The sequence below is a fragment of the Notechis scutatus genome, chromosome 1, assembly GCF_049901735.1.
Source record: "Notechis scutatus isolate UNSWTSFEM ecotype Mainland chromosome 1, rNotScu1.2, whole genome shotgun sequence".
Taxonomy (NCBI): Eukaryota; Metazoa; Chordata; class Lepidosauria; order Squamata; family Elapidae; genus Notechis; species Notechis scutatus.
The window spans coordinates 308,087,105-308,104,555 of record NC_142009.1 but is presented as its reverse complement, the minus strand read 5'-3'; the positions used below and the strand labels follow the sequence as shown (position 1 = coordinate 308,104,555).

Genomic DNA, 17,451 nt, shown 5'->3' with positions numbered 1-17,451 from the left:
TATCTATACAGATCTAAATTGCTATCATGTTACATTGCCACACCATGCCAGAGCTGCAATAGTAAAGGAACAAGCATTCAACACATGAGCAGCTGATTAGCACTTGGTACAGCAGCTACAAAGGCTCTGGAAAAGATATTCAAATGCTATGTACCTGTCCGATCATAATTGTTCATTGGTATGCTTGTGACATTCTACAGAAGTAAAAACTGAACTTTTAAGAAGCAGAAAAAGGTAGAATATCAATGTTTTTGGTGAATATCATGAACAGCCAAGAAAACAAACCAATGGATCATCAAACCTATCATCTCAAAATCCTCACATGAAACATAGATGACCAGGCTCAAATTATCCTACTTAATAACATTACGCAAAGACCTAGCTCTTTGGAGAAGCTTCTAATATTGGGAAAGATACAAGGAAAGAGAAGAGAAAGATGACCAGGAGCAAGATGGCTGGGCTCAGTTATAAAGTCACCACTGGAAAACCTGAAAGATGAAGTTAAGGACAGATTGTCATGGAGAAAATCTATCTACGTGGTTGCTAAAACTCAACAGCCCCTGATGACTCATAATCATACTATAATAAATGTATATTAGGAAACAGGCTATATTTCTGAATCTTTGAAGAATGCTAGAATAGAGGTAAAGTAGCATCATTAAATACTTTCATGGAGCAACTATCTTGTGTCATCTTTTTTAAGGTGGATGCTATCATACTAAATAAAATTGAGAAACACTACTTTGATGTAGCTGGAGAACTCCAGGCAACACTTGTAAGGACTTTTGCATTAGGAGATGATAAACCTAGGAAAACCTAGGAGTGAGACTTTATGATGTGCCACAGAGATCAGTAATCTCTCCATTCTATTTTTTATTTATTTATTTATTTGATTTGCCAATTGTTTACAAGATAATAAGTATAAGTGTATACATAGTTGTGAATACATGAAATGGGTACATATAAGAAAAATAAAAGAAGAATAAGAGAAACAATAGGACAGGGACGGTAGGCACGTTGGTGCGCTTTATGCACGCCCCTACAGACCTCTTAGGAAAGGGGTGAGGTCAATAGTAGACAGTCTAAGGTTAAAGTTTTTGGGGTTTGGGGAAGAAACTACAGAGTCGGGTAGAGTATTCCAGACATTGACCACTCTATTGCTGAAGTCGTATTTCCTGCAATCAAGTTTGGTGCGGTTAACTTTGAGTTTGTATCTATTGTGTGCTCTTGTGTTGTTATGGTTGAAGCTGAAGTATTCATTGACAGGTAGGACATTGCAATGTATGATTTTATATACCATGCTTAAATCAGACCGAAGACGGCGTAATTCAAGGTTTTCTAGGTCTAGAATTTCAAGTCTGGTGGCATAAGGTATTCTACAACGAGTAGAGGAGTGGAGAACTCTTCTTGTGAAATATTTCTGGACTTTCTCAATTGTGCTAATATCAGATATGTAATGTGGGTTCCAGACTGATGAACTGTATTCGAGTATTGGTCTAGCAAATGTTTTGTATGCTCTGGTTAGTAGTGTGATATTACCAGAGAAAAAGCTACGTAGGATTAGGTTAACAACTCTTAATGCCTTTTTGGCTATGTAGTTGCAGTGGGCTCTAGCACTTAGATCATTAGAGGTGAGTATTCCAAGGTCCTTTACAGAGCTTGGGTCATCAACAAGATCTTGACTATTCAGCTTGTATTTTATTTTCTGATTTTTTTGCCAATATGTAAGACAGAGCATTTATTTGTTGAGATTTGAAGTTGCCATTTGTTTGACCATTCTGATACATAGTCAAGATCTTTTTGTAGGGTAGCAGTATTGTCTGTGGTATTGAACAGCTTTACATCATCAGCGAAAAGAACGCAATTGCTCTTAATATGATCACAGAGGTCATTTATGTAGAGTATGAAGAGAGTTGGTCCTAGAACACTGCCTTGGGGGACACCACTATTGACAGGTACAGAATTTGATAGGACGCTCCCAATTTTGACCATTTGTTGTCTGTTTGCCAGGAATGCTTCTATCCAGTTATTCAGTTGTCCAGAGATACCATAGGATTTTATTTTTAGGAGTAGTTTGTCGTGTACCACTGAATCAAAGGCTTTACAGAAGTCTATGTAGATTGCTTTGCTTTGCCCTGGTCGAGTTGTGTCGTCCATATGTTTTTGCAGTGTAAGAGTTGCAGATTACAGGATAGTTTTTTTCTGAAACCAAATTGTTTGTTGGAGAGTAGGTTGTTTGTCTCTAAGTGGAGGATGATGGATTGGTTAATAATTGATTCCATGACTTTACAGGTGACGCAGCATAAGGAGATTGGCCTGTAATTTTCAACTAGGCTTGGGTCTCCCTTTTTGAAGATGGGGATGACTGTGGCTTGTGACCATAGGTTAGGCAAGGAGCTGGTCCTGAAAGATTTTTCAAAGATTATGCTTAGAGGTTTGGCTATGGCAGTGGATTCTGTTTTAACACCTATATGAAGTTGCAAAGTGAGAGGTTCTGACACATCATGGGATGAGGTATCATCAGTACATCAATGATACTTAACTGTATACAATATGTCCATCCCAGATACTGTACAGTGTGACTATTATTGCTATTTCTCAGTGCCTGGAAGCTGTGAGGTGTCTGGATGGGGGACAATAGGCTTCAACTGAACCTTGACAAGATTGAGTGGGTATGGATATGTGGAGTCTTGGGATAGGGCAATTTAACATCCTTAGTTCTGGATGGGATTGCACTTTCCCAGGCTGATCCCATATACTTCTAGACTCATGACTCCTGCTTGAAAAACAGATGGCAGTTGTGATTAGAAGAGCCTTTGCACAACCATGTTGTACACCAGTTGCACCCTTTCCTGGCTTGTGAAGCTTTGCATTCAGTCATTCATGTCCTGGTCATCTTGTGCTTGGACCACTGTAATGCGCTGTACATGAGGTTACCTTTGAAGAATATCCGGAAGCTTCAGCTGGCACAAAATGCATCAGCACAAACAGTTTTAGGTGTCCCAAGTAACCTCTGTTGTGCAAATTGTACTCGCTGCTGGTTTGCTTCTGGATCAGTGGTGGTATTCTACCAGTTCGGCCCGGTTCTGCCGAGCCAGTAGCGGCGATGAGCAGCAGAGACCAAACCGGTTCTCTCCAACGCTCTGCTGTTGGGCCCACCCACCTGCCCAGGCTCCCAGGCTCACCTTTATCCTCTGAATTTGAAGTGTAGCTGCTTTACTGCGCGGCAGCTGCTGAAGCGACTGGGAGAGTGCAGTCTTGCAGGAGGTGAGTTAGAACACCTCTGCGCCTGTGCAAAGTGCATGTTTGGCACGCGTATGCATGCAAAGTGTGTGCACACGTGCAAAGCGCGCCCACCACACCATGCCCACCGAACCAGTGGTAAAAATATTTGAATCCCACAACTGTTCTGGATCCAATTCAAGGTGTGGGTTATCAACTCTACAGCCCTTCATGGCCTGGGTCAAGGCTCTCTGAAGAAGTGTCTCAACCCAATGGGTTTGGCCTGCCCCACTTGTGGTGGCAGAAGCAGCATGCTGCAGATTTCATCGACTAAGGAATTGCAGGTGATGAAGCCCAAGGAAAGGCCTTTCCCGTTATGGCTCCTGCCCCTTGGAGCATCATTCCCCTAGAAGTGAATCTGTCCCCGTCCTCTTGGCCTTTGATAAGGGCCTAAAACCTTGGCTGTGTCAACTGGCTTGGGGTGTCCCATTCTTGAGGTGGCTAGAAATTTAATAAGATAAAGTACCACCTCATACACTGATTCTTTGTTTAACTTATTGTTAATGTTAACTTTCAATTTTAAGACTTGATATTGTAATGTTTCTATTGTAATTGTGTGTATTGCTTTTATGATATTGTAAGCCATCCAGAGTCACTCAGTGATGAGATGGGTGGCATACATGTTTAATAAATATAGATAGATGAGAGGTGGGGGGAAGGGAGGGAGAGAGAGAGAGAGAGGGAGGGAAGGAGGGACGGAGGGAGAGATGATAGATAAACAAATATGTTAATGGACAATATTCAGATCTCATTTTCTCTCTAACAATCATGTTCTGCATTCAGGATTTTTAAACAAACAAAAAAGATTACACATATTTATTCACACCATATTTACCCAAAATAAGATATTACAGCATGCCATGTATCTATTACCTTAATGCATCATTTTTATAAAGAAGAAGACTAATTCCCAGAAAAAGCAGGAGAAGGAAGATTCCTATGACAATCCCAGTGATTGTAGGGCCAAGATAGCTGCTAATTCCTTGAGCACTCCAGTTGTTGCCAGTGGCTACTTGTAGGTTGGCTGTCACAATGCCAAAGAATTTTCCTGGAAAATAATAAAATGTTACATGTCATTGTAATTGCAGGAAGTAGCCCATTTTCTGTTAGGTAGGACATAGCTCTTCTTCCAGCATGTTTCTCTAGCTGATTTCCTCATTGCGGAAAGCATTGTGGCCAACAGCAAGTAACAATTATCCCCAAAGAGAGCAAATGAAAGCAGCAACCAACCTCTTCATCTTTCTCTGTTTCCATTTTTACTGCTGCAATGCACTTTCCCCAGATTTGGAAAGAAGAAACACTGTGGGATTGTTAACCCACGCACAACACAAGCTCATGTTTATTCAGTTGTGTCCAATAATTTTGGAAAGTATATAAGTCTATATAGTGTATAAAATGCAGAATTATAAAAGCCAATGAATGTACTATAATATGAATGCTTATAAATTAAAACAGTAGAAATAATACTATACATAGTAAGAGCTTTTGAAGATCTTAGGAGAATTTCAGGAAGGAACCATTGTGGTAAGAGTATACATTTGGCAAGAGAAGGGACTCAAATTCGAACTCTGGAATCTGCTGCTAGATGGATGAGGTAACAAATAATAGAAAAGACCTTGATCTGGGACTTTGAAAACCTCCTTTCATTCAAGGCAAACAATATTGGATTGAATAGTAGAAAAAAAGTCTAACTTGGAATTAGACAAGTCCTTCAGAACTGGTACCAGTCCGTAGCGTGTTTGGCAATCGGGGTGCAAGTGGTGGCTGAGAACAGGAAGCTCCATTTGCGCAACACAGCCAACAACCCAGGATATTACAGCACAAGACCCAGGACAATAGAACTCAGAAGGTCATCACACAGCCCATGACCCAGGTCATTACAACCCAGGAGATTACAGCACAAGACCCAGGATGTCAAAACAATAGAACTCAGAAGGTCATCACACAGCCCATTACCCAGGTCGTTACAACACAGGAGATACACAGCCAATACCTCAGCCACACATGTTCTTATGAAAAAGCAGTCAATCTGCAAACATCAACTGCATCAACCAATCAAGAAATGACAACACAGCCAACCTCCCCACCAGTATATATAGGGAGATGGCAGCTCCGATGATGCTTTGCTTGCACAAGCACGAAGCTGAAAGCACCAGCCTGAAGATGGCAAGTGGGACCTCGTTGAAACGTTGCCAAGTTGCTCTCAATCTCACACGGGAAAAGATCCGAATATGCCATGACCTGCATACCTGTATCCATAAAAATCTGCAAATATATTAGAAAACCAAGGAGTTTATAAAATACCATGCAACAATTGCCCAGCCACATACATTGGACAAACCAACAGGAGAATAAATGCACGCATCACAGAACACAAAAACGCAGTCAGAAAAGAAGAAAATACTTCCTCCCTCTTCCAGCACCTTAAAGCCACAGGACATGAAATTAATTTCGAAGGAATCAAATTAATATCCAACACTGAACACTCCAGCAAGAGAATAATCAGGAAGCCATCGAAATAGAGAAACACCCCCATAACATGAATAAACGAGACGATACCTCCCGCCTACCAGACATCTGGAAACTAATCCTCACCAACAAATGAGTCCCAGACAAAACCAACACCAGACCCAAAACAACATGGGACACCACCGGCAACCCCTCATCAGACCTAGGCCCAAACCCATCCTATAAACGAAGGAAAACCACCATCCAGAAACCAGACCACGGCTGCTTCCCAGCTGTCCCCAAAACCAAACAAGCTGACACATGCCAAGAACACAGACCCAGACCCCAGACTCAAGCTAGACCAAAACCCAGAATGCTACATCACAGCCACCCGCTCAGGATATCACATCAGAAAACTCAGGAAATTACACCAGAAGAACTCAAGAAGTTGCAACACAGCAAATGACCCAGGAAATCACAGCACAAGACCAAGGATACCACAGCAATAAAACTCACAAGGTCACCACACAACCCATTACCCAAGCCATTACAACACAGGAGGCTAATGGAAAAGAGATCAAAACACAAACGACCCAGGAGATTAAAGCACAAGATCCAGGATATCTCCACAATCAAACTCACAAGGCCATCACACAGCCCATTATACCAACAACAACTCCATCAACCAATCAAGAGGCAGCAGCACAGCCAACCAGCCCAGCACACCAGCCCCCCACCAGTATTTATAGAGAGACGGCAGCTCCAATCACACACTGCTTGCACTGGCACGAAGCTGAAAGCACCAGCCTGAGGATGGTGAGTGGGACCTCGCCGAAACGTCACCAAGATACTCTTAATCTTACACAGGAAAAGACACTAGACCTACACACACACACACACACACACACACACACATACTTGTTTTCTTAAGTTTTCGCAGGTACTTACATGAATGGTACTCAGCTTTATGCTTGTCACAAATCAGACACTGTGGTAGCTATTGGATGAGACACTTTATCTAGACATTAATGCCTATTCTAACAACCAATGGTTCTTTATGCTTTTGGACAGATAATTTTCCTGTGTCTAGTAACAGGATCCTTTAATTTTCATTGCAGGGACATTTGGCACACAAAGTCATTCTCCCATGCCCTTTTACTTAAGGAAGACTCTTGTACAGGCAAAGCACACTGCTTTTTCCCTGGAGCTGGACCTATAGAATAAGGACATACTACAGCAATACAATCCAAAGAGTTACCATGGTCTGCTATATCCTTCAGGATGTCATTAGCCAGCTGTTCAGCATGAGTGCCAGCATAGGGTCCTGTTTTATTGTCAATTAGCACAATCTGGATGATTGAGTCTAAGCCACGTGGCACAATTTTCAAGGGAGTCTGCAATTTTTTCCTCTTGGACATGGCCATCTGAATACCTTTATTCCTGGGCTTTGCAGAAGAAAAAGAGAAATAAATGTGTCTATTTAAGCCAATCCAATGTGTTAAGCAACATTTCTAGAAATATTAAGACATTTTTAATTTTAGGCTGGTCGGGACAATAACCAATTAACTGTCTTTTTTTGACTAGATAAACATTCATTCAAGTCTTTTCCTAACAGTAAGCATTGGAATATGTTTATCCAATAGTCCAGCTATAATTTTCTGATTTAATATTATTTTTACTGGCATCCCAATAACCTTTATACTGATTGGCCATCAGATACGCTCTGGTTGTTTTGGAAAGCTATTTCCATTAAAAATAAAATTAAACTAAAAATGGAGTGGCCTGATCAAAATTACTCTATGTAGGAGTTTCACAGGAAGAATTAATCAATTGATAGATTAATGAACAGATTAATCCTTTTGTCTGATTCTACCTAACACAAAGAAGTATGTAACTCATGCAAAAACCTGGTCAGCAATGATAGTTAAGTAGTTGCACTTTAACTGCAATTTGATAAATAGTCCAGGTTCAGATGAAAATCTAAATTTCACAATAATCTCGTTTAGTATTTTAGCAGATACTTTGGCATAGATACCACAGTTATCCTCTAGGTTACATCCTTCTTGGCTACAGTGAATGTTGTATTAAGAGTTATATCTATAACTTATCTAAATAAACTATTCAGAATGATAAAGGTATAACTGCTGTGCCAGCAGCACACTGACAAGATGATTTCGCTCTAGGGCAACAGTTTAATGATCTATATACATTTTACTTTTGGGAAAAACAAAAATGATAAAAGATTGCATTTTTCTTGCTTTCTCTCCTAAAGAAAAAAAGTGACCAGAGAAGAGCCACAAATACATGGCTCTCCAAAACCTTTTGTGCTCTTCTCTTTCAGCATACAATATGGATAATTATGGAACAGACATAATTCAGGGGTGAAGTACATACCTGCCTGCTAAAAGTCTCAGGTTCAATCTTGGGCAGCTTCTATTAAAAGTCCATTAAAATGTCTAGAATATTAGACCTTAGACTTTCTACTATTGACATCACCCCTTTCCTAAGAGGTCTGTAGGGGGCGTGCATAAGTCTACCAACGTGCCTAGTGTCCCTGTCCTATTGTTTCTTTTATTTTTCTTATATGTATCCATGTATTCATAACTATGTTTTTACTTATACCTATTATCTTGTAAGCAATTGACAAACCAAATAAAATAAATAAAAAATAAATACAGTGAGCAAAGAGCTTCTAGTCCATCCACCTGAGTCCTTGAAGGGATGTTGTCTGCTTCATTTATCTGTCCACTAAAACTTGTCTTTCCAGGGGTGTCCACATGGTATAGTAAAAAAAATAAAACCAGTCAAGATAGCAGCCACAATGGAGCAACTAAAGTTCTGCCTATTTTTTTTTTAAGGTGCAGTCAATTGCACCATCCTGGTCACCATCTTGGCTTTTTTGTTCATGGGCTATTCTATATCAAATTATTGTTCTGTGATGGCAAATATTCCAGACTAGTTGATTGTCTTCATGCTCACTTCCATCATGTACAAGCTTAGAATACACATACCAGATTCAGAAAAGTATGGAATATTCTGTCTCGATAGAGTTCAATGTCAAAATCAGCAGAGTATGTTAAGGTAATGATGACCCCTGTAGTTAAAATACAGAATAAGACAATATAAAACATTCTACAATTGGATGATGGTCAGTCTGTGACTGTACCACTCTATACTGTACTAGTGAAGCCATACTTGTAATACTCTATCTGGTTCTGTGATGCTGAAACTCTTAGAAATGCAGAGAGGAGCAACAAACGATAAGATGTCTGGAGACTAAGCTGTACAATGAATGGTTAAGGGAATTGGCCATGTCTAGTCTAATAAAGAGAAGGATTAGGGGTGATAGGATAGCTTGAGGGGCATTCACACAGAAGGAGGGCTTGACTTCATCTCCAAAGCACTTGAGGGCAGGACAAGAAACAATGGGTGGAAACTTGTTAAAGAAGAGATACTACCTGGAACTAGGAAGACAGTGAAAGCAATTAATCAGTGGAATAGCTTGCTTCCCAAAATCGTGGAAGCTATAAGATGCCAGATGCTATCACTGGAGGGTTAAAAAAAAAGATTGACATTCATTTGTCTGGATGCCTTGGGGAGAGGGTTGGAATAGAAAACTTCCAAGGTCTCTTCCACCTCTATAAATCTATGAATAGAATCATTTGGGTCTTTTCAAATTCCAACTATGTATGTCTACATCACACATGCCTGGGCAGCATTGAGAATAGAATAGAATAGAATAGAATAGAATAGAATAGAATAGAATAGAATAGAATAGAATAGAATAGGATGGGATGGAATGGGATGGGATGGGATGGGATGGGATGGGATGGGATGGGATGGGATGGGATGGGATGGGACGGGACGGGACGGGACAGGACAGGACAGAATAGAATTCTTTATTGGCCAAATGTGATTGGACACACAAGGAATTTGTCTTTGGTGCATATGCTCTCAGTGTACATAAGAAAAAATAAAATACATTCATCAAGAATCATAAGATACATCACTTAAGTGATAGTCATAGGTTACTATAACCAATCAAATCATTCATAGGTTACTAATATGCAATCAAAACATACTAGGTTAAGGGGAATTATCTTGGACAGTGCATAAAATATATAATGTTAATGTATATAAATAACAAACTTCTTTTATTTCTGTATATTTTTATATATATATTTTTATAAAATCTTGTGCTGCTGTACTACCAGCTGTCCAGGGCCACATGTAACCTTGGGGTTGTGGGTTAGACATGCCTTGTCTATACTCATTCGTTCATCTGCGTCACATCTATTCTTCCATGGAAGTATGAATTGAAACTGTGATGAATCGTTCTTGGTTTTTCTTACGCCAATTAGTTCTGCAAGTACAAGCTTGGAAGTGAAACCTCCTCTTTGGAATATTCTTCTCCACTGTTGTGGAGATGTCTCTTAAATTGTTCAGACCTATAAGTATGATTTATCTTTTCATCCAGATCTTCCCGGGGTGAATGGTATGCACAGATTTTTAAATAAATTTAAATCTACCGCAGGTAGAATATTTTCAGTGCCATAAAAATACACATTTTAATTTGTACTTGTTACTATGATAATTTTCTCTCAAGAAGCACTTGTAAGATGCCATATAAATGTGAAAAATTAATTTGATTGTATTGGGTATTCTGAATCTTTTCCTGTGCAGCAAAAATGTTTTAGGCTGTTTCCCAAGAATATTTGAAAATTTTCTTCCAATATTAAATGGATTAGTCCATTTAACTCAGTTTCATAGATGAAGTGACAATAATGAGGGCACTGATGGAATCATTTTACAGGATTTTAGACTCATTATACTGTATATGCAGTTGTATGAAGTTCTATTAATACCATGGAACATTTATTCCTGTTATGGTGTCTCTTTTTTCTCACATCCTCAGGTCACAATAAACCACTTTAAGATCATTACTAATTCTAAGTAATGTTCATCATTACATTTCTTCTAATAGGTTCTCTTGAAATGAGGTGCTGCTGTTCCTTAACTGAGCTTCTGAAATTCAATATATTTTGTTCTTCCTTCACCCCCACTTACTTCTCAACCCCCTTTCTTCTCTTTTTTCTTTTAAATATATACATACCATTTTAACTTTTATTTTGCGATTTCTTTTTTTTTTATAATTAATTGGACCACAAATGGAGTTAATCCAAACAATCTCTATCAGGGCTTTATATAAGTTAGCATGGCTTTACTTATACTCATAGCATTTTATAAATTATTGTATTACTTTTATCTTTTTTTAGTTATCTATCCTAGCCATTTATAGCATTAGATTACTCATCGTACAGATTATTTTGCTTTCAAATACCTATATTCTGCAATTTTACATTAACAATTTTAACTTTATCTTATTTTATTCTACCCTATTGATATGACTGTTTATGTTTATTTCTATGTTATTGTTATATTATTAGTTTTATGCTGGTATATGACCAAAATAAAATTGATTGATAATTCTTCCATCTATCATTAATTATTCCAAATTCCAAATTCTGTGAAAGCAAAATCATTGTTTAAAATACCACAATTAAATAAAGTAGATCTAGTGAAAATGAGCCCATGGCCTTTTTTTTAAACAGCTGGGCAGAGTACAATGGAGTTCCAAGATACAGCAGTCCTGTCTTTACTCATGAGGCATTAAAACTGCATACCCATGAGTTTCATTTATACTTTGGATTTTCACTGGTTTAATGAGGAGTGTTCTCAGCATGCAGAAAAGGTGAGCAAAGGCTTTCCAGAAAATATGGTGTTAAATGCTTTAAAAACTTGTCTAAACAGTGCACAATGACTCCCTAAATGAGGGCTGTCAAACCCCCGGCCCACAGGCCAGATGTGTCACGTGCTGGCCATGCCCACGCCCAGTTTAGTGAAGAGGGGGAAGTCCCGATATGTCACATGATCCCGGCATGACAATGTGAGTTTGACACCCTAAAGCATTCAGTTTTTGTAACAGTTGTTAAAAATGGCATGGAAAATTCCATATTTGGCAAATCTCACGTGAATGAAATATAAAAGTAAACTCAGTCATCAACCTGTTTGACAGATATTTCACTATAAATTCCACTTAAATATTGGTTTGGTATTCTCCTTAGGTATTGCTAGTTCAAATTTGCATTCATATCCTACCGTTTGTCTGAAACATCAAGGTAGCTTACATGGGTATCTTAATTTTACCTTCTCCAACATCTCTGCCTGATAAGCTCTTTATTAATTTATAAGGAGATCCTGTCTTATGATCCATATTCTGGACTCAATACTGATGGGTTCTGGTTAAGTAGACTAGAATTAGGGATTGACTAAAGAGCAAAGCTCCTATGGTCTCTCTGAAAGATTCTGAATGTTATTCTAGGTAATTGCACACATTTGACTATGCCTTCATGTTGTTTGGGCAGAGCTGTGTGTGGTGAGTTAGGGTAACGTCTATCCGTAGCAACATTATTGGAGAATCTTTTGAATCTGTAAAACCAAAAGAAATGGATAAAGTGAATTATAGTATGGGTACTGCTCCCTGGGGTTGGCATGGATTTCTGCTCCACCTAGCATCTATATGGCTAAATTGGGGTGGATGGGTAGGGAATATCTCTCTGAGGGAAAGTGAACCACATTCAAAAGAGAGATCACCTCTCAGTTAGCTTCCATCCTGTCTCCAACCTTCTCTTTTTAAAAAAGGTTATTGAGAGAACCTTAGTTAAGGATTCTAGAAGATGATTAATTCTTTTTTTTAGATGAAACACTGGTCTGGTCATGTGATAGACACAGAACTGGTTATTCTGGTGAAGGACCTTTTTTCCAGAACTGGATGGGGAAATGTATCCCTCTTTCCCTATTAGAACTTTCCAGCAGTTTCTGATACTATTAACCATGTTATCCTTCTGAATTATGTCTGAGGGCTGGAGACAAAAGGACATTGTTCTTCACTGGTTTTGCTCTTAAATGATGGGTCCAAGTCCACGTGGCTTTGCCCTGTCTCCCATGATCTTTAATAATTGACTGGACAAATTGTGACCCTATGGATGATCCTTTGAAAGATCCCCTCCTCAGTGCCTACAACAAGGACAGAACTTCACTGGGAAAGTTGGGATACATTCAGAGATGCATCTGTCTTGAAAACAGCTCATGTTAAACTTATAGCCAAGTCAAACATCAGCACAGGAAATGTTTTATGATATTTTATATTATGTCATAAATTGCTTTATGATAATTTTGTGTCATAAAATGTTTTATACACTTTTTCAATTTTCAATCCCACAAGAGTCGTGAATCCTGAATTTTGGAGACATTCTGAAAGTTAGCCCAATAGAGATTCTCTGCTTCAAAAAGTGTTGCCCTATGAGGCACCATTTTGCCAAATTAGTTATGGGAATTAGAGTTTAGATAGAGATAGATAGATAGATAGATAGAGAGATAGATAGATAGAGAGAGAGAGAGATAGATAGAGAGATGATAGATACATAGATAAAGATAAGAGATAGATAGATGATAGATTTTATATATATATGTATGTATGTATGTATGTATGTATGTATGTATGTATGTATGTATGTATGATGTATGTATGTATGTATGTATGTATGTATGTATGTATGTATGGCATTCAGCTTTGTTCGGGTATTTTCCCACGTCATTGTAGTTGTGCTTTTAAAGTTGTAGCAACGTTTCAGCAGAATCTCATCTGCCATCATCAGGCTTCTGTATAGTGTTCATCTATGAGTCAGACTTTTACAGTGGTTTCAGATTTAAATTTGGGGCAGCCTATTGCTGTGCCAGAATGGTTTTTTCTTTCACTAAAGGCCCCCAATAAAGCAATACAATGTTGTCAGCCAATCAAGATACAAAAAGAGCCACAAAATAGGCAGAAGATATTACAAACACCAATCAAGCAGAACACAGCAAACTCCAAGACCAATGAACACAGACCAAGACTCCCAACCAATCAGGATGAAGAAAAAACCATTCTGGCACAGCAATAGGCTGCCCCAAATTTAAATCTGAAACCACTGTAAAAGTCTGACTCATAGATGAACACTATACAGAAGCCTGATGATGGCAGATGGGATTCTGCTGAAACGTTGCTACAACTTTAAAAGCACAACTATAATGACGTGGGAAAATACCTGAACAAAGCTGAAGGCCATACATGTAAGTACCAGAAACTTAAGAAAAATATATATATATATAGATAGATAGATAGATAGATAGATAGATAGATAGATAGATAGATAGAGATATAGATATAGATATAGATAGATATAGATATAGATATAGATATAGATATAATAGATATAGATATATATAGATATAGATATAGATATATAGATATATAGATAGATATATAGATATATATATATATAGATAGATATATATATATATATAATATAGATATAGATATATAGATATAGATATAGATATAGATATAGATATAGATATAGATATATAGATAGATAGATAGATAGATAGATAGATAGATAGATAGATAGATAGAGATAGATAGATAGATAGATAGATAGATAGATAGATAGATAGATAGATAGATAGATAGATTTGTTTTCTCAAGTTTTTGGGTACTTACATGTATGGCATTCAGCTTTGTTCGCACATCATTGTAAAAGTCTCATCTCATCTGCCATCATCAGGCTTCTGTATTGAGTTCGCTCTGTGAGTCAGACTTTCACAGCCGTTTCAGTTTTAAATTTGGGGCTAGCCTACTGCTGTGCCAGAATGGTTTTTTCTTCATCCTGATTGGTTGGGAGTCTTGGTCTGTGTTTATTGGTCTTGGAATTTGCTGTGTTCTGCTTAATTGGTATTTCTAATATCTTCTGTCTGTTTTGTGGCTTTTTTTGTCTTGATTGGCTGGCAACATTGTGTTCCTGTATTGGAGGCTTTTAATGTAGCTTAGCTCCGAGTAAATGGACGGCTATCATTTATTAGGAAGCTAGGTTTCATCTGGGTGCCTGGTTGGGGTGTGTTTGAGCTGGAGGTATCAGGGGGGATCTGTTTGTGCCCAGGTGTTTGCCTGGCTAGTGGTGTGAATATTTTTTTGTTTGTGAGTGCAGGCTTCCAAATAATTGACAGTCTGGTGAAATAATCTCTTCTATTTATGTTTTCAGGTCTTTTTTCAATCTCTATGGCTTCTCTGATAATTCTGTGGCTGGGGTTTTCTATAGTGGCTAGGGTTTGGGTGCCATTGAAGTTGATGCTATGACCTGTTGCTTTCATGTGTTGGACTAGTGAGGAAGTGTGTTCCAGCTTTTTTACTGCATTTTTGTGTTCATCCAGGCTGGTACTTATTCTTCTATTGGTCTGTCCAAGGCATGTGGCAGGGCATGATGCACAGGGGACTTCATATATGCCTTGGTTTTCCAGGTCAATTTTATCTTTGGGGTTTCTTAGGATGGCTGCTATTTTTCTGCCTGTTTTGAAGGCAGTCTTGATGTGATGCCTGTGTAGTATCTTACTGATTTTGTCTGTAGTACCTCTTATGTAGGGCACCTCTTATGTAGTACCTCTTATGGAACAGCTGTCCTGCCCTACATGAAACCTAGCTTCCTAATAAATGATAGCCGTCCATTTACTCGGAGCCAAGCTGCACTAAAAGCCTCATGCAAAGTTCTACCATGCAAAGTTCTACCATGGAGTTTCCCAATAAGGGGAGTGGGCAGAGTGAGGGAATAGGGTGATCATCAGCCCATGTGTTATGTACAAGGGATTAGAGGAATTTGCTCTTCTGTCACATAATGACAGAACATAATGTCATAATACAGTTGCAACAACAACCACTCACCACATATTTCACAGCAATGACCAGTAGGCTTTATTGCGTCTTTGCATGTAATCATTGGACATTGATTCCTGGACTTCTGGAGCAAGGTGGCACAGATTCTTTCATGGGTCTTTAATTAAAAAAATAATTGAAAAAAAACTACATAATTGACTTCTGATAATTCCAACATAGCCTGTCAAGAGGTTCCACAAGAAAAATTGTTACTACATTGTCACTGTCAACCCATTTGTAAAGGGTGAAAACTAGATTTTGGGACCAAGTTAACCTCCCCCACTCCTTCATCCCTCGTCCCTTTCAGAGATGGAGCCACATACAGAAACTATAGGAAATGAGTTAAATGATGGTGTCAGCTGCCACCTCACGCTTGTGGTTTGCAACCACTCAGCACCAGCTGCCGTGAACTCTAGGTGGGCTGGATGGGAGAGGGGAGATGCTTCCAGGAAAATAAAACTTCACTGTATCTCTCCGAGATGGGCTTCAAGGACAATCAGCTGGGAACGGAAAGGCAACTGCATACCAAACCTAGGCCTGAAGTGACCATTCTAAAAACATCTTTTTTGAATTAGATTGGACATTGATGGGAAGCAACTAAAGGAGGAAAAAGTTAGACTTGGGGATTTTGGCATGTAATTTTCAGTTCTTGCTGTAATTCACTTGACTTCTAATAAATCAGGGGTGTCAAACTCATGGCCCACAGGCCGGATGTTGTGATACATCATGTGACGATAACGTATCGTGGTTTGATACCCCTGTAGTAAGCTATACCTTTCTCAATAAATAGAGTTAATGATCATTCTTACTTAGAGGTTCAAGCTGAGGCAGGTCTGACAGATGGGCCTAATCCATAACAGAGATCAATACTTTGAAGCAGAAATACTGCAATACATTATTGTAATTTTAGTATGTTCTAAAATATTTCCCCCATACACACATATTGTTGGCACACTGTTGTCTCTGTAGAAAGGCCTAAGGAGGAATACCTGATCAGGGGTTCAGGGTTTAGGCTACTACGCTTCTATAGTCAGGAATGTCCAGTTTTCTTTCTTAGTTTACAGGATCAACAATCATTTCTGCCTGAATGGATATTTATGACTCGATCAACCCACTGAGTTACTTCAGTAATATATCATTATGCTCAGAAGGTTTTTAACCAGTCACTCCATTCCTTCAATCCTTTCATTAGTAGTAGCCTCTTAATAGCGGAAGCTAGAATGCAGAGAGCCTATCTATGGCTCTAATGTTGCCCATGGCTTCATTTCAAAAGCCCTCTGTCAGAGATTCCTTCTAACTCATAGGAACAGAAATACACTATTTCTTTGGAGGGGAGAGAAAGAAATATTTCTTTGGAGGGAAGAGAAAGAAAAGCACTTTAGCCTTCACTGACCTGCAGTGTCATGCACTAACACATTTCCTAGGGCAGGGGTCTCCAACCTTGGCAACTTTAAGTCTGGTAGACTTCAACGCTGGCTAGGGAATTCGGGGAGTTGAAGTCCGCCAGGCTTAAAGTTGCCAAGGTTGGAGACCCCCGACTTAGAGGGTGTGACTTGGGCAGAAAGCAAAGTTCCCCATCCTGATATCAAATCTGAACACAAAAACTTACTGCTGAGTTTCCACATTCACAGCCAGATTTGTCTGGACATCTGGTATGTGACAACCGGAGTGTCCCTTGTCCATGGAACTGAAGTTTTGCAGAAGAGCTCTGCATGTATTCTGCCAGGGTACTGTCTCTGGTGAAGTTCTAATTCCAATTCATGGGAGGAAGGACAACACAAAATCAGCAAATCAATTCCTTTATAGCAAATCACCATCGAAGTAGTTTAACTAAACCTAGACCCTCACCCTCCCCTCAAAATATTAACTGCATTGCAAACCAAGGACAAATGTTTGGGGGAGTGGAAGTGAATGCA

At 38.9% G+C, this 17,451-nt stretch overlaps 1 protein-coding gene across 1 annotated transcript in view; it reads right to left on the bottom strand.

The window, feature by feature from the left end:
• Window positions 1–17,451, bottom strand: part of AMN (amnion associated transmembrane protein) — a 105,125-nt gene that overhangs the window by 11,177 nt on the left and 76,497 nt on the right. Inside the window, exons 6-10 of the mRNA XM_087954294.1 lie at window positions 17,145–17,282; window positions 15,545–15,653; window positions 8,742–8,824; window positions 6,989–7,175; window positions 4,156–4,330 (exon numbers count right to left, since the gene is read on the bottom strand). Coding sequence (XP_087810420.1) covers window positions 4,156–4,330; window positions 6,989–7,175; window positions 8,742–8,824; window positions 15,545–15,653; window positions 17,145–17,282 — 692 coding nt within the window. The remainder of the gene's footprint in view (window positions 1–4,155; window positions 4,331–6,988; window positions 7,176–8,741; window positions 8,825–15,544; window positions 15,654–17,144; window positions 17,283–17,451) is intronic.